This window comes from Mesoplodon bidens, assembly GCF_964165515.1.
Source record: "Mesoplodon bidens genome assembly, chromosome: 3".
Classification (NCBI taxonomy): Eukaryota; Metazoa; Chordata; class Mammalia; order Artiodactyla; family Ziphiidae; genus Mesoplodon; species Mesoplodon bidens.
Window position 1 is genome coordinate 163355747 of NC_138178.1, and position 21948 is coordinate 163377694.

Sequence of the window (21948 nt, forward strand, 5' to 3'; positions counted from 1 at the left end):
GTCCAGGAAGATCCCACATGCCACCGAGCAACTAAGCCTGTGCACCACAACTACTGAGCCTGTGCTCTAGAGCCCACAGGCCACAACTACTGAAGCCTGCATTCCTAGAGCCCATGCTCCACAACAAGAGAAGTCACTGAGGTGAGAAACCTGCACACCGCCATGAAGAGTAGCCCCTGCTCACCGCGACTAGAGAAAGCATACATGCAGCAACAAAGACCCAACGCAGCCAAAAGTGAATAAATAAAATAAATAAATTTTTTAAAAATTACTGAATTATTCATTAAAAATACCATAACTGGCACTTTTCTTCAGATAAATATTATCTACTATTTGTATCCTAATAGCTAACTGATAAACATGGTAGTTATTTGTATCTGAAAAACTATTGACATATATTATTATAGAATCATGATATATCTCCCCTTTGTATGTACATACATATGGTATGTACATAGAAAAATATTTCTATTTTTAGAAATCTTTACTAAGAAAATAATCAGACCACAAAATTTGAAATTCCTATTTTAAAATGTTCTGAAAGATACCATTTAAGACCTTTTGAGGGCTTTGAGTCCAATCAAGGAATGCATACTTTAAAATAGCCAAAGAGCATGGATATCACAGCCTGTGCTTGTCTTATTATAATTATATAAATATCAAATACTATAAACTTTAAGTTTAGTATTTTCTTAAGCTGCTGTTTGAACTTAATTGTTATTTATAGTTTGAGAATTTCTGCATTAAAAAATAAATAATAGCTTCAAGTAGTGCATGCTAAATGATAAATGAATGAGAGCATAGATAGGAAAATGCCCCTTATGTACAATCTGGGAAAGATCACAGACAACGGGATTGGTTGTACCTATCTCTGCTTGTACATTTTCGTAGTGGAACAGATAGGAACAGATGGGACTTAAGCTGAGCCAGTTGCCACCAGTGAGTACACTGTCTTTACCAGGCCCTGTGCTTGGCGCTTTGTATTCTCCCTCTTCTGTGACCTTTATGTTTGCAACAAGCCTTCGTGTAGGTTCTCATATCTTTGAATGAGTCTTAGGATTTGAATAATTTTATAAGAAAGGTAAAGGCATTTTAGTCAAGAGTACAGTGTTGAGTATATGTTTTTAAAGACCAATTTCACCATAGCACACAAGCTATATGGGCTAGTCATTTTATGTCTTTCCCTCCTCTTTTGTAAAATGAAAGCTAGATAATCTCTAAGGATCCTTCCAGATTTTTAATTTCTAAGCTTTATATTTCTTCTTCTGTATCATATTAGTAACTTTTTATAGCACAGAAAACTGGTTCAATATTTATAGGCTTTCAAAATCTGAATCATTTGAATTAAGGTGGTTTTACCCAGTTGACATTAGATCAAATAATCCTTTTTAACTAGGCTCTAAATGGGAAAGTTTTGCTAAATTTTCATACTGAACAAGTTCCTGAACAGTAGATGTATAAGATAAGACTATCTCTTTTTTAATTCAGGTTGTGTAATTAACAAGCCTGAATGTATGTATTAATCCTCTTACTGAACCAAATTCACCAATTTAAAATCCAAATTCACCAATTTAAAATAATCAGGCATTTTGCATATTTTGTTTAGTACACTAGAGTTTATTCAGTGATTAATTCAGCAAATATTTATTGGACACCTACTGTTTGCTTTTATAGACCTTACATTCCAGTTGAAGGAGACAAACAATAAGCAAATGCAAAGAAATAAGTAAATATAGACTATATCAGATGGTGATAAGTACAATGAAAAAGAATGAAGCAGGATAAGGGAGACTGGGACTTTGGAGAAGGCGGCCTCACTGATAAGGTGAACAGAGACCTGAAAGAAATAAGGGAGAAGCAAGTGGCTAAAGGAGGGAAGAGCAATCAAGATAGAGAAAACAGCACGTACAAAAGCCTTGACATGGCATTGTGATCGGTGTATCCAGGGGAACAGCAAGAAGAGCTGTATAGCTGGTGTGAAATAAGCCAGCTGAAGAGTGACAAGCGATGAGGTCACTGAGATGGGACAAAGAGATGCAGACCACATAGGGCTATGACTATTTGCAAGCACTTTGGCTTTTACTCTAAATGAAATTGGAAGCCATTGGAGGGTCTTGAGTAGAGGAGAAGGAACAGAGCCAGTTTAACTTTAAAAGCATCTTTCTGGCTGGTGAGTTAAGAATAGTCTATAAGGGGCAGTGGTAGAAGCAGAATGACCAGTTAGGAGACAGCAATTCAGATGAGAAATAGTGGTGACTTGGACCAAAGTGCCTGTAAGTAGAGGGAATGTGAAATGACTGGATTCTGGAAATATTTCAGATGTGTGTCAACAGTATTTACTGATGAACTGGATGTAGATAGAATATGAGAGAAAAAGAAGAGGGAGTCAAAGATGACTCCCAATACTTAAGAGTCCATCAACTAAAATGACAGTTACAATTTACTGAAACGAGGAATATGATAGGAAGATATTTAGGGGAGGAAGTGAATCAAGAGTTAAGTCTTGGTCATTGTAAGTTCAAAATAAATACCTATTAGAAATGCAAGTGGAGATGCTGAGTAGGCCGTTGGAATACAAAGTCTGGAGTTCAGGAGAGAGTTCCAGGATGGAGATAAAAATTCAGAAATTGATGACATATAAGTTGTATTTAAAGAATTACTCCTGTTTTTTGTTTTTAGAATTTAGACTTAGCTAGTGTTTATTTATCCCATGATATTTTCTGCTTTCAGTCAGTTGAGACAGGAGTTTTTCTTTTTGGCCATGTAAATGAAGAAAATTGTGATGGCTAGAAGAATTGCAAAGATTGTGATCACCAAACCAAAGTGTAATTAATAATCATTACTTTGTGTGTTACAAAGCTGATGCTCATTATAATCAGTATGAACTAACTTAGAAACAGGCTTTGTAGACATATTTTAAAAAAGAAATAAATCTGTGGTTTTGAGTCATCTCTGTTTTTATAAGATATACTCTTCTGTCATAGCAGACAACTGACTTGATAATTTCAGTCTTTATCAAAACTAGAATATCTCTATATACTTTGTTGAACTGTCTAAATAATGCCATATTCTAATGCATTAGAAAGGCTTTATTTTTTATAGCAGTTTTACTGACAAATAATTTTCATACCATAAAATTCATGGATTTTTACTAAGCTTACAGAATTGTGCAATCATCACTACAAACCAGTTTCAAAATATTTTCCTCACCTTAAGAAGATCCCCAAAATGATAGCTTTGCAGCTGCTTCCTCATCCCACTCCTAGCCTTGGAAGCCACTGATCTGCTTTCTTTCTCTATACATTTGCCTTTTCTGGACATTTTATATAAATGGAGTCATATATGTGTTTTTTTGCATTAGACTTTTACTTAGAATAATGTTTTTGAGATTAACCTATGTGGTAACCTAAATCAGTACTTCGTTCCTTTTAATTGTTAAATAGTATTCTGTTGTATGGATAATGCCACATTTTGTCTCTTTATCAATTGACTGACATTTGCACTGTTTCTGTTTTTTGACCATTATGAATAGTGCACTATGAACATTCATGTACAAGTCTTTCATGTGAATATGAATTTTCATTTCTCTTGGGTATACACCTGAGAATGGAATTGCTAGGTCATATGGTAAAATTATATTTAACTTTTTAAGAAACTGCCAAACTGTTTTCTAAAGTGGCCATACCATTTTATATTCTCGCCTCCAACATAATTAGGATTTCAGTTACTCCATATCCTTGCTAACATGTTATTGACTCCTTTTTTGATTATAGCCATTCTAGTGGGTGTGAAGTGGTGTCTCATTATGATTTTAATTTGCATTTTCCTCATGATTAAGGATGTAAAGCATTTTTTGATATGCTTATTGGCCATTTGTATATCTTTAGTAAGTGTCTTTTCAAACCTTTTGCCCCCTTTTTTTCCCCCTAAATCAGGGTGATTTGAAACTTGAAATTATCTTGTCCATTAAGTTGATATAGATTCCAATTAAAAAGTATATGTTAAATTTTAAATTTTACATGAAAATACAAGTCAGTTTACTTATGGTTAGCCTTCTTTTTAACTCTGAAACTTGACTAGCTTTCATTTTGCCATTTTCAGTCTTTGATAATGACTCAATACCTGACTTAACGCACACTAAAATGTGAAACCCCCTTTTTCGTTTGTATTTTCAAATGACTAGCAGTTAAGAAAAATGGAAATCAGTTATCCTAATTAAAAATAATGTTTTAAAATTTAGTGTCTTTTTTTGACTCATAAAGCTTAAATTTTTATAGCATATGATGGTATTGACAATAATATTTCATTTGCGGGGGAGTATATGGATTAATTCTAACTCTGCATTTGGTGATTGCAGTTACAGACAACACGGTCAAGCATTTCTAACCTTTATATCTCTGTATCTGCTAGGAATTGCTCCCTTGAGCCCTTAGGCTTAATCAATTTGTCTTATCTTGTTTCTGCTCTTTAGCAGAAACAATCCATTTGAAGTTTCTATAAATTAAATATTTGTTATCTTTATACAGAAAAGTATATGGATTTTTATTTACATATCAGTAGTCTAAACATTTTTAGCAAGAAAAAAGTGCCCTTTACTAGTTGTCTAACACCAAAAAAATAATTTTTCTATTTTATTCTGAATTTCAAAAGATTTTTTTCCCCTCAGATGCAGACCAACAACGAAGAGAGAAACTCAAAAAGGAATTAGCATGGTGTGAAGGGGAATTGAAATTAACTAAAACTGCAATGAGATCCAATTCTAAAAGTAATTCCAAGTCATTACTTAACACTCTACAAAAGGTAAGATAGTATTTTTACCTTTTAAAAGTAAATGTTTCTAAGATACTTCCTTGGTGGTGCAGCCTGACTTTTTGATAATGTTTACTATAGGTCAGAATTGGTAAACTTTCCTGTAAATAGCCAAATAGTAAATATTTTAGGCTTTCCAGGCCACAACTATTGTGTCTCTGTCACAACTATTGTGCCATTGGAAAGCAGCCATAGACAGTACGTAAATGAATGGACGTAGCTTTGTTCTAGTAAAACTTTATTAACAAATAAAGTGGTGGGCCAGATTTGACCTGTAGGCTATAGTTTGCTGACCCCTGCTTTAGGTTTTTTGTGATACCCTTTATCATCTGATTAAGGGAATTCTTTTTGATTCCTTTTTTGCTAAGAGGATTTTTTTTTTCCTTTCTCATGAATGTGTGTTAATTTTATCAAATTCTTTTTCTGCATTTTTTGAAATGATGGTACAATTTTTGTTTTTAATCTATTCAAATGTAGTGAATTATAATCGAGTTTCTAATGTTAAATCAACTTTGCATCCCTAGTATAAACACAGGTTTGTCATGATGTAATTCCTTTTTTTATACATTACCAGATACAGTTGCTACTATTTTGTTTAGGGTTTTAGCATCTATGTCTATTATTGATATTGACCTGTCATTTTCCCTTTTTTCTACTGTGTCAGGTTTTGCTAGCTTCATAAAATAAACTGGGTGCTATTTCCTCTTTTTCCATGCTCTAGAGTAGTTTATGTAAGTTTGGAATTATTTGTTCCTTGAATTTGATGGAACTCAGCATTAAAATTCTTTGGGCCTAGAGTTTTATTTGTGAGAAGATTTTTGACTGCAATTTTTGAAATCATTATAGAGCTATTTTCATAAGTTGTACACATGTAGAAAGTTGTCCATTTCATCTAAATTTTCAAATTCTTGGCATAGACTTGTTTATAATATCTCTTAAATCATTTCATAATCTCTCTTGAATATGTATTAGTTCCTCTTTTTATCCTAATGTTGTTTATTTGTGCCTTCATTCTTCTTTTCTTTATTATTCTCACAGAGATTTGTCAGTTTTATTAATCTTTTTAAGGGCACATCTTTTACTCCATTTATCCTCTCTGTTGTACTTTGTTTTCTAGTTGGTAATGTTCATGCTTTACTTTCCTCTTTTGGCTTTCTTTGAGTTTATGTTGCAGTACTTCTACTTTTGTTTAGCTTATTTTCAGCCTCACTTCTTTCATAGTAGCATTTTTAAGGCTATATATTTTCCTTCAAGTGCTGCTTTAGCTGCATTCCACAAGTTTTGATACGTGGTATTTTTTTTATGGTTCAGTTCAAAGTATTTTACAGTTTCCATTATAATTTATTCTTTAACTCAAGCGTCTTTTAGAAGTGTTTCTTAATCTCTATTTTTTTACCTGGTTTTCTCTTTGTTACAGATTTCTAGCCTAATTGTATTTTGATCAGGGAACATCTGTATGATATCCATTTCTTGAAATTTGTTGAGACTTGTTTTATGGCCCAGTAGGTGGACAGTTTTTTTTTCTTTTATTTGTTTGGACAATTTTTTTTAATGCACTATGTCATATGTGTTTGAAAAGAACATATATTCTGTAGCTGTATGCAGTATTTAATATATAGTGTATGTATTAGATTAAGTTTTATATCTTTTAGATGTTCAAATCTTATTGATCTTTTTGTCTAATTAGTCTATCTTTTATTAAGAGAAATCTTTCACATGATTATGTATTTAGCTATTTCTCCAAGAATTAGTACTAGCAATTTTTGCTTTATATGTTTTGAGTCTATATTATTATATACATACAGACTTAGAGATGATATATTTTCTTGGTGAATCTAACCTATTGTCACTGTGGTTTGAACTTCTTTGCCTTGATGCTTTTTATATTAAAGTGTTTTCTGATAGTGATATAGTTAAACCAGCTTTCATTTCATTAGTATTCCTTTGGTATATCTTTTTCCTTTTTTTTTTTTTTTTTTTTTTTTTGTGGTACATGGGCCTCTCACTGTTGTGGCCTCTCCCGTTGCGGAGCACGGGCTCCGGACGTGCAGGCTCAGCGACCATGGCTCACTGGCCTAGGCACTCCACGGCATGTGGGATCTTCCCGGACCGGGGCACAAACCCGTGTCCCCTGCATCGGCAGGTGGACTCTCAACCACTGCGCCACCAGGGAAGCCCCCACTTTTTCCATTTTTTAATCCTAATATTTTAGATAGGTTTTAGGTGGGTCAGATTATTCACTCTGATAATCTTTGCCTTTTAAAGTGGAGCATTTAGTATGTTTTTTATTTCTTCTTTCTTCTTGTGTACTTTGTACTTGACCCACAGTAGTAGGCAGGATTCTAAGCCCCACAGTGATCCCCACCCTTAAACAATCCCCTCGTCTTGAGTGTAGGCAGTACCTGTAACTTGCTTCTAACCCATGGGATATGGCAAAGGTGATGGAATATCACTTCTGTAGTTGTTATGTGGCAAAGTGAAGGGAATTTCCCCCTGTAGATTGAGAGAAAGGAAAAATAGGTCCGGGAGTAATTTCTGCAGTGGGTGCTGTTCCCCTCCCCTAGCCATGCCAAAGAAACAAGGGAAGGGGGATATTTTCTCAGGATTCTTCCTGCTCTTCCCTGAGAGCTATTGGTGGAAAAGCTCTTTCCTAGAGGAAAAGCCTGCAAGAGGGTACAAACTCCCCAAGTCTCAGAGGCTTCATACTCTTAGACTAGTCCACACTCAGTCCTTAGCAATTAGCTAAAAACTTCTAGCATAATCTTCTTACCAGTTTATATGTCATTCAGCAGCATCTGTCCCAAATAAGCAAATGCTTAGGTTCTGTTTCTCCCTGCAGGTACCTATATCACTGTGGGTTTTAGGTTAGTTGTGACCTTAGTTCTCTCAATAGTTCAAGAAAAATGATTAATTTGCAGTTTGTCCAGCTTTTTTTCTTATTATAATGGTGAGAGCTATGCTCTTTCCATTTCTCTCCATCTGTCAGCTGAAACTGGAAGTCTTTTTGTGTGTGTGATGGTCTCTTTTTAAACTTTTTAATTTTGGAAATTTTAGCATCTATAAAAATAGAGTGGTATAATGAACCCACGTGTTCTTGTCCCCCAAGTGCAACGATGATCAATTCAGGGCCAGACTTATTTCATGTATATCCTCACTCACTACCCCCATCCCAGATTATTTTGATGCAAATACCAGATATATAATTTTATCTATGAATATTTCTGTATATATCTAAAATACCACCATACCATTATTATGCCTTAAAAATTAATAATTCCTTAATATCATCAAATATCCACTGTTCACATTTCTCCATTATCTCTCTCTTTTTTTTTTCTTAAGTTTGTTGGAATTGGAATCTAAATAATTTCAACTAATTGATACATTTCTTTTAATCTATAATTTCTCTTTTCCCCACCTTTTTATCCCCCTACAATTTATGTGTTGGAAAAAACTTGAGTCACTTGTCTTGGCTTAAGGTTTTTGTGGACCATCTGGGTAATGCAAATTTAGGCTGCAAGCTTGTGTGGAAGCAGCATATGATTTCGCATTCTCAAAGGCCACTGTTCTCTCAGTGCCAGTGTTCAAGATGGGCAAGTTTCTTTGTAAGTCATCTAATTGGAGGGTAGCTGTTGAGAGGATCCCAGATTCATAAGCATGCTCTCCTAGACTGTCTAGATTAGGCCCTGAGCTTTGTTTTCTGTCCCCTAGCAACTGTGATATGGAAAAACTATTGCCTGTTGGTAAAAGCCGTTTCATTTTTGACTCCAGCTCTTTCCATTGTACATGAAGATGTGACATATCAGTAGGCAGGTGTAAAGACTAAGGGCATTTGTGAATTAAGAGTGAACCTGGGTCCTTTTTCTCTGAGAAGTGTGGCAGAGCCATAGACCAGTTTTTAGTTGGGAAGTTATGTCATCATATTGACACTTTACAAAGACTACACTGGCAGCAGGGAAGGACAGACTAATTGTGTGACAGTTGTAGTATGGGGAAGAAATGATTAAGATATGATCTGTAAGACAGCAGAAGGAGCACAAGGAATATATATTTAGGAGACATTTAGAAAGTAGAATCTCCAGGCCTTGGTGACTGATCAGATGATATGAAGAGCAAGAGGCGGGAATTAAAGAGGTTTCCAGGTTCCTGGCTTGGGCAACTGGGAGGTTTCCAGGTTTCTGGCTTGCCTGAGTTTACTTGTTCAGACCTGCTTAATTTGAGATGCCTTTGGAACGTCTAATATATTCAGTAGAGAGCTGGATATAAGTATCTGTGTCAGGAGAGAGGTCTGGGCTGAAAATAGATTTGGGAGTCATCAGGAAAGCTGTAAATATGTTTAAGAGTCCCCAAGGCTGTTATATAGATAAAAGGACTAGGAATAGAGCTGCTTCCTTTAGAATAAATATACACTGTACCATCTGGGAATCTGTTCATCAGTATTTCACTCATGTATGTATTTTCATTTTTAGTGATGGTACTGTTTAAACATATTTTAAAAAATATGTTTCTATTATCTAGCATTTTGAACATAAATTAATAATTATATTTTGAGGTAAGGATGGAATTTGTTGAAAATAAAATATATAATTAAGTCTGTAAATGGACGATGTTTTCCAGTCATTTTTCCCTAAGCCACTGTAACCCTGTAACTTTTTGCTTCTGAAAATATAGTTCATTTATGCTTTTATGTAAGTATATTTTTTACTCCATTTAGACTTAATGGTAATTTGCAATTTGCTTACATTTTTTATACTACTTGATGATGCATATTTAGATACATTCCAATTCAAATTATTATTTGGGGCATAATATTTTGATAATTGGGTGGGTTTATGGTTAACAGATACCTGTAGTTATAATCTGCATTTGCTGAAAAGTTTGCTACAGTTCAAACGAAGGTGGTAACTTTGGCCTCTGGACGTATTAGCTGTTGATACACATGAGATCATGTAATAACACACTTGCTCTTTAATTGCCCGCACTGTGACATGGGCTACTTATGTTCTCTTGCAGTTTGACTTGCATGCTATCGCCTCAGACACTTTTAAGTCCGCACCTTGTACCCCACACACAGTTATTCACCACTCACAGCACTGGTGCAGCCCATACCATGTGATATTAAGATTATGAATGTGATTCATGTTCTTAAAGAAATCTATGTTAGACGCACTATAAAACAAGGAACGTCAGAAGCTATCAGTTTCTTCTGTAAACTACAATTTGAAGCTTTTTGCAAAATAAGTGTTAATCAAACTTCAAAATAAATTGTATCCATCCTGTTCTGCACTTGAATTGATTCCTCAACTGTTTTAAAACCTGACAATTGGAAAATCTTTGTATACCATTTCTTCTGACATTACCCCTGAAGAAGATTGATTTAATACTCAGTTGTTCTGTGATTGTAAAATTGGATAGGTATTCTTGACATAAAAACATGTATGTGTAAACTGTCAATGATTATCACTTTACATAAACTCTTTTTTTTTTTTTTGCGTTACACGGGCTTCTCACTGTTGTGGCCTCTCCCGTTGCGGAGCACAGGCTCCGGACGCGCAGGCTCAGCGGCCATGGCTCACGGGCCCAGCCGCTCCGCGGCGTGTGGGATCTTCCCGGACCGGGGCACGAACCCGTGTCCCCTGCATCGGCAGGCGGACTCTCAACCACTGCGCCACCAGGGAAGCCCTACATAAACTCTTAAATCACAGAAACAGTTTACAACAAATTGCATTAAACTGAAAGTGAAAGTGGTCAGATTACCACCAGAATTTTTGTTCCATTGACAATAATTGATAACACTTTTCTGATTTTAGAACTTTACAGTGATCTGCTATTTTAATTTTGGTGAATTTACCAGTGTGTTACACATTTTCTGTGAAAAGCATATCCAAGCTTTCTGATATTCATAGTTAAAAATTACATAATCTCAAAAAAGCAGATAGGTACAGTTGGTTTTGCACTGTGTTCTACTGGTTTCCAAGGAAAGAAGAAGTAGGATACAGGGTAGGAATTATAAGGTGCAAAGATACAGAAAAGTTTCATGCCTTCAGTTGATTCAAGAGCAATTTTCCCAGCCCATTTCAGACAGATGAGAGTATATTCCTGCCTTTAAAGACTTTCTTTAGTATTTCATTTTGTTTATTAAATAACCATTACTGGTAAGAATTTTCTCATAGGTAATCTAATGCCTTATGCATTTCTGCCTGCTATGATCCCAATTTGTTCTGTTCCCCAAGTGTAAATAATTCCTGTGATTATTATTTAATAGCCCTAAAAGATTTTTCAGATCATACTTAGAAATTGCTTTCTGGGGAGCCAGATTCCCCTGGTACATAAGCTGCAGTGTGAACCTAGTTTGGGAACACTTTTTACAACTAACATGTTAAAATTGTTAACTAAACACTACCCTAGTGACTCACAGTTTAATGCCAAAATACTTAGTTGCTTTGAGTAATTCTGCCTTACATTTGGGATAAAGTTCGAAAGCACTTGGAAAGGAAATAGGTGACTTGACCTATTTTAGGCTGTAGTCACAATACCTAGTTATCTGCAGTTTCCTTGCTGAGGTACATCAATATGTAAGTTAGCTGACTTGTTCATTACCATGAAAGGAGTTAAAATCAGCTTAAGATTCCTGGTGGTGTAAAAAAAATCTAAAAATGTATAAATTTCAAATGAGTCTGTAAAATAGATAGTATGATATAATGGGAAGAGCATAGGTTCACCTGGGTTCAAATCTATGAGACCCTGCCCCTCAGGTTCTTCATCTGCATAGTAGAGGTACTAATTGTACCACCACCCAGAAGTTGATGTGATGATTAAATGAGTCGTACGTGTAAATTAATTAGAACAGTACCTTGCACATAGTATGCACTCCATATGTAATGGTAGCAGTGATAACAGTAACAGTTCTTACTATTCCTCTTTTATGTCTACTCAAAGGCAGTAACAGTACCTTGTGCACAGAAAGCACTCAGATCCTTTCTTATTCAGCTTGCTTATCTTCCCCTTGTTTTCCTCCCCATGAGCTTGTAGGACAGATATAGCTGGCTAAATCCCAGCCTTTTTCACCCCAGATTAACTTTCATGTAACTTCCTCTCTACCATTTAATAAAGTGCCTCAAAGTTCTGTAAAGGATACACAGGTGTCCATAAAGTCTGGAATCATGGACAAGGCATCTAGTCTATGGGCATCTAGTCTGTAAAAGAATAAAATATTACCTATACTCTTAAACCTTACAAATACCCTGTAGAAATAGTTCTTCCAAAGTTAAACCAAACATATATACAATGGAATACCACTCAGCCATAAAAAAGAATGAAATAAAGCCATTTACAGCAACAGGGATGCAACAAGAGATTATCATACTACGTGAAGTTAAGTCAGAAAGAGAAAGGCAAATACCATGTGATATCACATATGTAGAATCTAAAATATGGCACAAACGAACCTATCTATGAAACAGAAACAGACTCACAGACATAGAGAACAGACTTGTGGTTGCCAAGGGGGAGGGTGGGTGGGGGAGGGATGAATTGGGAGTTTGGGGTTAGTAGGTGCAAACTATTACATATAGAATGGATAAACAAAAAGGTCCTACTGTATAGCACAGGGAACTGTATTCAATATCCTGGGATAAACCATAATGAAAAAGAATGTATATATGTGCATAACTGAGTCACTTTGCTGTACAACAGAAATTAACACAACATTGTAAATCAACTATACTTCAATTAAAAAAATTTTTTTTTAATGGTTAAACCAAAAAGAAATAGAGCAGGCCAAAATGCCTTCCTTTCAAAGCTTTCCCCACTCATGAGAAGTTGAGAAAGAAACATATATGAACTTCCCTATGGCATAAATCTTTCTTAATTATGTTTAAAATATCAGTTACTTAAATCAGGGCTCCATACATCTATACATTGTGAAGAGAAGTTCCTTTTCATTCCTTCAAAGGCTTTAAGTCACAGAGGAACTGCTGGCACTGAAGGTGGTCATGACAGGGCAGGAATGGGTGGGTGCTGCCACCAGCAGTGGTCGAGAAGGGGATTAGTACTCACGACTGGTTTGGAAACTCAAATAAAACTGACATCTACCTCAGTACACAGGTTCAAGACCACAAATATGGTTATATGTTATTAATCATTTTTTTAGTTTCAGAAAGAAAAATGATTGCTATTGCTTATATTTAGAATTATATTTTTATATATTAATAATTCAAAAACTTGAATATAACTTCACATACAAATTTTCAGGAACATAAACATTATATTTGTAGAGCCCTGAGGCTCTACATTTTTTAATGTGTAATCTGGAGATCCCCAATTATCTGAATTTGTAAATGTAACTGATCACTGTTAAACCAAATGTTCTTAGCCTCCAGGAGAACGACAAGATGAAGATGCTATGTTAATCGAAGAAGTGAATGGATTTCCATCCTTTAAAAGGTCACCAGTAACTTCTTCAGAGCGACTACACTTAAATCCACCTAAAGCCCATAAAGTCCTCACAAATGGTACTGAGAAGAACTCCAGTTCCTTCCTGTCCAGCACGGATTATGCTGCCTCTGGGCCCAGGAAATCATCCTCTGGAACCTCCTACAGCAGAAGGCCCCGGGGCACATCCCTAAATTCCCAGCGGTTTCAGTTAGTTTTTTCAAAAGCACCCAGTGGGGACCTTTTGGATAAACATTCTGAACTCTTTTCTAACAGACATTTGCCATTCACCCCACGCACTTTAAAAACAGAAGCAAAATCTTTCCTGTCACAGTATCGATATTATACACCTGCCAAAAGAAAAAAGGATTTTACAGATCAGCAGATAGAAGCTGAAACGCAGACTGAATTAAGCAGGTATGGCACAACAGCCAATAGTAGATCTGTCAAGATGTGGTAGAAATTAAATAATATTCCTTACTTTATATCATGTACCTTATGTGCCACACTTAAGGTCTGGTAGTGCCCTTTTGATTAGAATGAGATTAATGTGACTTTTCCTTCTGCATGAATCACTAGAACTATCAGAGTAATTGTTGAAAAAATAAATAGCTATTAAACAAGCTCCTTATAAACATGAATGTTACGTATTTTAATTTATTGTTTCAAACATGGGACTAGAACTTTTGTGTGTTTTTAAATATTATACTTTCAGAGAATCCGCAAAATATGTCATCAGACAGCATTTGTGTAAATATGTTTATTGATTTATGTTAGAAATGGCAAAACAATGGGCTATACTGGGGGAGAAAAAGCAACTGTTTGTCTAACTAGCCCTATGCTTCCCTCCCTGCAAATACTCAGCAACAACTCCTCAGGTATAATGTAGACAATTGGGATAATTTCTGGAAATTAAGTATATAATTTGCCTCAATAATATTTTCATATACAGTAGTGCCTGGCACGTAATGAATATTCATTAAAGGTTGCCATATGATTGAAGAAAGAAACAAATTTTGTAAAGTATTGAGTGTTAGCGGATTTGTGATTGTTTTTCCTAGTGTTATATAAATGAGTACTTATCTGGTGCTAGGTTTTAATTATTTTTAAAAGTAAAAAACAATTTATGACTAGTATTCTTTTCTCTGGGTAAAGATAAGAGGTATGGTAAGATCAGTCTGTATACATTTAAAGAATTAAGGAATTAAATCTAATAGAATTTTTAAGTGAAGAAGAAATGAGGGAAGCAAATACAACGAATACTTTTCTGATTATATTTTTGACAGCTTTTGAAAATAATGGTTTCCATTTCCCTAGTCCCATTCTGTCCAACTGAAATCTAGCTGCTATTCAAAAAAAGGAAAAAGAGGCATATGTAATCCAAACCATATCTATTTCCCCGATTATATAATTAGAAAGTACACATTCTACAAGAATAGATGCATTTTATCTCTCATGTTTGAAGTTTATATTTTTCTAGCCAGTAAAGCTTATTATCACAGTGTTTATATTTTGAAGATTTAACAATAATTTCTTTTAAAATATTACAGCTTTCAATCTGATTTTGAGACAGTTGAGATTAAGAACTTCACAGATTCAGAAATGAACATAAAGCAGGTAATAAAAATGAGATTTCTTTGTGTCCCACATTAGAATTATAGCTGCTTTAACAGAACATGTGTAGCTATTTGGACTGTGAAGAATAATCTCTTGGTGACACTTCTTGCATGTGACACAACCAGTATACAGAAGTATTGCTTGTTTACAGATGGTTATAGCTCTCTGTGAGTGGCCAGGTGGATCCTGCCCAATCCGGGAAGTCATTTTTTGTTGGCATCTTTTCTAGGTGGTTGGTTGGCTGGCTGGACAGACGGGTGGATGAGTAAAATACCTTATATGTTCTTTTCAAAGTTGCAGACTTGGATCACTAAAGGAGCCAGAAAAGTTGTGCAGAAGTTATTTTAGTTTCTATGCCTGTATTTTGAAGAATTGCCACTGATTATATTACTGGAAATTCTACATTTTATAAAAACAGATGGATATCATTCTCCTGTGCTTGCTTTTACTTTTTTCTAGACTGTAAAGATCTTTTTTAGTGTTTGTATTTTGAATGTTTAGCAATCATTTATTTTAAAATATTATAGCTTTAAGTCTGACTTTGAGATATATAAACTGATTGTTTTTATTTTAGGGGTATTAATCATACACTAATTTAAATTTATTGTTTGGGAAAAAGGTTTGTTTATTAAAATGTCAAGCAGATTCAGGGATAATATAAGCATACTCAGCTTCCCTCTTCCCTTCCAAAAATGGGTAGAGGATTGTAGTTTTCCATCCCAGCCATTAATAGCTGTTTGACATAGGGTTCTGCCATTTAAGGCCCAAGGACAAATCACTTCCTCTGAGAGCTGAGTTTCCACCTCTAGAAAAAACTGTACTTAATGTGCAGGATCATTAGAAGGATTAAATGTTGTAGGTAAACTACCTAGTCTGACCCGGGCTCAGTGAATGATGGCTATGACTAGCTTGAGATTTAGGAAGAGGGTTTTTAGCTCCGTAGATAACTAAATAAACTAAAGCAGAAGTCCATTTTTATGACATAGTGCTCCAAATGTTTATCTAATAACCCTGTAAGAAAACGGCATGTCCCCTTACTCCATAATCTACTTGAGGAAGCTAGTAAGAGTATTAGCTACAGTAGATAGACCATCCTAACAGCACTTTTAAAACTGTAAAGCATTACACATAAATTAGCATTCTAAAGGTTAACTCTGATAATGCAAGTAAATGCTTGACACAGTATCTGGCCCCTCGTAAGCGTTCTATAAAAGTAGGCTGCCATTATGTTTGTTTTTTTCTTTATATTGTTGTTCATACTGCCAGAGCTACCACTGCTTCTACAATACATATTTGATAGGTTGGCATTTGAAACAGATGGACTATTTGAGTTTCTGAATAATAGGCTATTTTCTCTCAAGTTTACTTATTTGCTTGGTTTCTCTTTATATGTTTATTTGTGGTATTCTTTAATGTCATTTAAAATATTCATCATTAAAATATAAGAAATTGTTTTACCTTTAAATAAATTTAAGAAAAAGGCCTTGATTGTATGAAAAGTGAATTCTGAAACATCCTTTGTCCTAATATATCAGTCGCTTTTATCTACTGGGTACCTCTATGCTCTTTCATCAACTATTTTTGGAAATTTGCTGTTTTGCTTTAGTTCTGCTTTCATAATGTATTTTTGAAGGAAAATAAAGATTTATTCTTCTCATTGCATCCCCAGGCATCTAGCTGTATGTCGTATGGTACCAAAGGAAAAATAACCCCTTTACCTTTACAAGGGCATGAATTACCACGGGATGAGGTTAAAGACAGTGCTCTTCGGTGTTCCTCATCAAGGTATTTCACCTGTTTATATCTAACTGCTTTCCTGTGTAACAGACGTACAGACTTTGCAACATGAGGGGACTTCCCTGGCGGTCCAGTGGTTAAGACTCCCTGCTTCCACTCTAGGGGGCGAAGGTTTGACCCTGGTCAGGGGAACTAAGATCCCACGTGCCGCGTGCTGTAGGGGGGCAGTGGCGGGGGACGGACACTTCAGACTTGGAAACATGAGTACTGTTTTAACTGAATGCTCTCCCATCTGTTTTGGTATTACACAATTCAGTGGCCCTGTTAGTTTTACTAAGGAAGTATTATGAAGGTAGGTAGTCACTAAAAAAAGTGTAAATGAATTCATTTTGCTAATTCATTAATAAAGGGAAAAGGGACACAGGCTTGTATTATTTACTATCCCTCTTCATATGAGAAAGGATTTTCCCCAGGACAGATCCTACAGCAGTGATGCTAACCAGTTTACATGGCACAGATAGTACTGAAGAACCCTCCCATTTGAGGATTCAGCCTTTGTGGTTTTGAATAGTCCTCATGTGCTAGTGCTTTATCTGTCCGTGCTTTGTAGAGGAGGCACTATTTTTTAAAACGACCCCTCATGTTTTGGAATTATGGAACACTGCGCCTAAATAAAAATGATAGGTTAGCAGGTAGTATAGAACCTAAAAATTGCCTTTGATAGCTTCAGCTGTCAAATGCATTTCCAGTGTCAGAGTTTGGATATGAGATGAAGGAGGTGGAAGGAAAAAAAGACTAAAGAGCAAGGATGAGACATCCTGTAGCAGACTGGAAGCAAGCACACGCAGTCCTTCAGGGCCCAGGTCTTCCCTCAGGCCTTTCCTTGGAGAGATCTCACCTGGAAAGGCTTTATGGGCGGAGGGAGTGGCAAGGGGGGTCATTGCTAACTTTTCTGTCTGGAAATTCATGATGCTTTAGTACTCAAAACTTAAGATATTCTCTTGAGCCAGTTGAGCCAGTCTGCAGTGAATATAAAGAATAACCTAAAGAAAGGGATAGTTATCTTTCCTAGTAGCTTCTATCTAAAAGAAGTAAAGTAAAATATTATAATTGAATATACCTGAATAGGAAGCTTGGAATTAACTAATGATGACGTAACTGAATAATGACAAAATTTATCATAGTTAACAGCTTAAAATTTTTTTCTATAGGGAGATAAGTTTCCAAATATGTTTCCAACATCATTTATGTTTTAATCTTAGTCAAACTAATAGTTTATACAAGGTAAGTTTCATAGTACAATTTTTTAAAGGATCATGAATTTGTGATTACAAGACTAGTTTAAAAATCTATCTTTGCTACTTACTAACACATGACCTTGGTAAGTTACTTAGCCTTTCTGCCCCTTGGTGAATTGCTTAGTAAGTGGAAAAAATAACACCTACCCAATATACCTGACAGGGTTTTTCTGAAGATTAGATTAGATAATGAATGTGAAAAGTGCTTTAAAATTCTGAAACATATGATTAACATATTACTGTATGCCAAATCATTGTTTTGTTCAAATACTCTAATTTTCTCTTTCCAGGGCAGTATGTCAGTGTTCCCTGCAGCCTCCTTCAGGGAGAAAAATCTGTTCTGAGTAAGATATTTTTGACTTCATTTTGCCTAGTGGAAATGAAGAATTAAGACTCACACAAATTATTATTAAATTAGTCAGGATTGAACACTAATCTTTCTTTACAACCAGCTTTGGGGTTCAGTCGTATAATGCACACCAAATCTGAGAGAATGACCAGAATTTTCTGAAATAATCATTAATCACTTCATCTTTATGTCCAGTAGAAATTTGTCCCTAAGTTAATAATACTTGCTATTTTTTTATAATTAGTCCCCATAATTTTTATTTTTATAAATAAAAATAATAAAGAATAATAAAGATGAGTTTTAGAGAAATGTAGTCTTGGTAGCTTAGGATACCATTCTTGGAGGTTTCTAACTTCACCAGTTTTTTGCAGATAAAAAACCCACTTCTGGGTTTGAATGTTGTGTTAGTTAAGCTGAATTTTTTCAGGGAAAACAATCTACTTTTACAGACTTTCATTTATTCTCAAACTTGCTGCCTGTGAATTGGTTTGAAAGCGTAATTTTTATGCAGTATTTTAATCTTCTATTTGATTTGCTAATTAACTCTTTCCCTTGTATTTACTTTTTCAGTAATTGAGTAGTTACTTGCTATTTACATTTGCTATCATCACTGATTTTTAGCTAATTAAAATCAAACTTATAATAGTACACTAATTTTCTTGTAATAACTTGTAAAATATAGTTAGAAGATAATATAACAGAGAAATGTGTCCAAGTAATTAAAAATTATCACTGTATTTATATACACAGATTTTTCTTTTAGAATATTTTTCCTCATCTCCAGACCTTTTGAGAAAAAAAATAATTTTTTCTGCTCAGTAAATTTCTCAACCTTAAAACAATATGCTCTCCTAGGAGCAGGAGAGGATTTCATCATTGAAGTTCCTGTTTCTCTGGATGACTTTCTTCCTTCCCTTCTGCCATGCAGAGGGAGGGACTCACACCTCTGCTGCTGGACCTGGTCAGGAGCCAGAGGAAATGTCAAATGCTTGTCAAGAACACGGGCCCCCAGTGGGTCACACCTAGTTGCCGTCTTGGCGCTGCCCCTGGTTGCTTTCTGTTCTGTTTTGTTTTGTTTAATCCTTGCTTATTTTTTACTTCCTGATGAATGTTTCAGACATCTATGAAATTTTACTCTGTTAGGGAATATTGTCTCATCTTTAATATCAATAAAAATCCTTGCATAATTTGAGAAGGTAGATGTAACGTTTGTTTTATAATATTCCTCGTAATAATGTGAGATGGAAGTACATTTGTAATAGTACAGATATTTCTAATTAGGTACTCATATGTTTCCTATCATTTTCAGAGTAAGTAAGCAGTGATTTTTTATGCTGTATATCACTTTGCCTTCACAGTAAAGAAGAACTGTTGTATCTGAGTTTCATTGAAGATGTAACAGATGAAATTTTGAAACTTGGCTTATTTTCAAACAGGTTGGATTTTTTAAATTGTATTATGGTGGTTGAATGATATATTAAATACTGTTCATTTGGTGTTAATTTTTTAAAGTTATTTCCACATATTAGGAAATGAAAATTATATTGCTTTCTTAGGGGATCATGTTCTTATAATTGATGTAATTGTTCTTATAATTGATAGTAAATTATAAAGGATGTTTAATTCATATTCTAAGGCAAGTTCACAGTTTGGGGAGTTAGAGAAACGAATAGAGTTTATTCATTAAATACTGTTATATCTCTTAAATACAGAGAACAAATTGCCAGAGGTGGGGCAGGAGGGGTAAAATGGTCGAAGGGAGTCCAAAGGTACAAACTTCCATTTATAAAATAAATAAGACATGGGGATATAATGTACAGCATGATGACTGTAGTTAATAATATCATATTGTATATTTGAAAGTTATCAGAATAGATCTTAAAAGTTCTCATTACAAGAAAAAAATTTTCTGTAACTACATATGTTAACAGATGTTAACTAGATTTATTGTGGTGATTATTTCACAATATATACAAATATCAAATCATTATGTTGTACGCCTTAGTATAATGTATGGCAATTATACCTCAATTTCAAAAGATTTATCACAAAGAAAAAGAAATGGTGTCCATATTTTGTTTTATAAATTTAGTTATTTTTGGCTGCATTGGGTCTTCATTGCTGCGCTTGGGCTTTCTCTAGTTGCGGCGAGCGGGGGCTACTCTTCATTTCAGTGCGCAGGCTTCTCATTGTCATGGCTTCTCTTGTTGCGGAGCACTGACTTTAGGTGTGCGGGCTTCAATAGTTGCGGCATGCGGAGTCAGTAGTTGTGGCTCACGGGCTCTAGAGCGCAGGCTCAGTAGTTGTGGCGCACAGGCTTAGTTGCTCCACGGCATGTGGGATCCTCCCAGACCAGGGCTTGAACCCATGTCCCCTGCATTGGCAGGCAGATTCTTTTTTTTTTTTTTTTTTTTAATAATTTATTTATTTTTATTTTTGGCTGCGTTGGGTCTTCATTGCTGCATGCAGGCTTTCTTTAGTTGCAGCAAGCGGTGGCTTCTCTTGTTGCAGAGCACGGGCTCTAGGCATACGGTCTTCAGTAGTTGTGGCACGCAGGCTCAATAGTTGTGGTTTGCAGGCTCAGTAGTTGTGGCTCACAGGCTCTAGAGCACAGGCTCAGTAGTTGTGGCGCATGGGCTTAGTTGCTCCGCAGCATGTAGGATCTTCCCAGACCAGGGCTCAAACCTGTGTCTCCTGCATTGGCAGGAGGATTCTTAACCACTGTGCCATCAGGGAAGCCCCTGGTATCCATATTTTAAAGAAAACCATAAAACTGTCTTTATTCACAGATGACATTATCACCCATGTAAAAATCCCATACAGTCTACAAAAAAGCCAAAAAAATACTATTATATCCCTTAGTTTATAATAGACTAGTAAACTAAATTTTGCTGTTTCTTTGCAAAGATCCATCATCTCTTTTTACTATCTGAAACTGTCATGAGAATCAAAAGCAAGCTTTTTTTTGTTACAACTGTTACTAGTAACGTGAGGACAAATTAAAGGCTACATTTGCACACTGTGAGTGAAAGGGGAAGTTTGCAAAACCAAATTAGTATTGTATATCTTAAGGAAACTGTGTGGTCCTGAGCCAGCTTATACATTTATTTAGCTGAAATTCATTTAGATAAAACTTTATGATATGTATCATAGGACCCCATTATGTATATGCTACATGCTTTCCCTGTCATAATAATATGTGAAGTGCAGACATTTTTAATGAGTTATTTCTATTTCTATATGAAGTTTCTTAAAGCGAACATTTTCATTATTAGTATAAAAAGCTACACCAAAAAGACCTGAATTTGTTTACAATAATTCTATTTACCTCTTTATGTTAAAAAGGAATGTTTGCATAATGGGTGTAGAGTTTTAGATTTGCGGGATGAAAAAGTTCTATTGATCGGTTTCACAACAGTGTGAATATATGTAATGCCACTGAACTGTAGATTTAAAATTGGTTAAGATGGGGCTTCCCTGGTGGCGCAGTGGTTGAGAGTCCGCCTGCCGATGCAGGGGACACGGGTTCGTGCCCCGGTCCGGGAAGATCCCACATGCCGCGGAGCAGCTGGGCCCATGAGCTGTGGCCGCTGAGCCTGCGCGTCCGGAGCCTGTGCTCCCCAACGGGAGAGGCCACAACGGTGGGAGGCCCGGGTACCGCAAAAAAAAAAAAAAAAAAAAAAAAAAATTGGTTAAGATGGTAGA

At 35.4% G+C, this 21948-nt stretch overlaps 1 protein-coding gene across 2 annotated transcripts in view; it reads left to right on the forward strand.

Moving 5' to 3' along the window:
- SPATA7 (spermatogenesis associated 7) overlaps positions 1 to 21948 on the forward strand; it is a 37094-nt gene that overhangs the window by 12631 nt on the left and 2515 nt on the right. For both annotated transcript variants that reach the window (XM_081229316.1, XM_081229317.1), the window contains 6 exons: positions 4667 to 4800; positions 13184 to 13659; positions 14793 to 14859; positions 16529 to 16644; positions 18185 to 18238; positions 19602 to 19679. In XM_081229316.1, coding sequence (XP_081085442.1) covers positions 4667 to 4800; positions 13184 to 13659; positions 14793 to 14859; positions 16529 to 16644; positions 18185 to 18238; positions 19602 to 19679 — 925 coding nt within the window. The remainder of the gene's footprint in view (positions 1 to 4666; positions 4801 to 13183; positions 13660 to 14792; positions 14860 to 16528; positions 16645 to 18184; positions 18239 to 19601; positions 19680 to 21948) is intronic.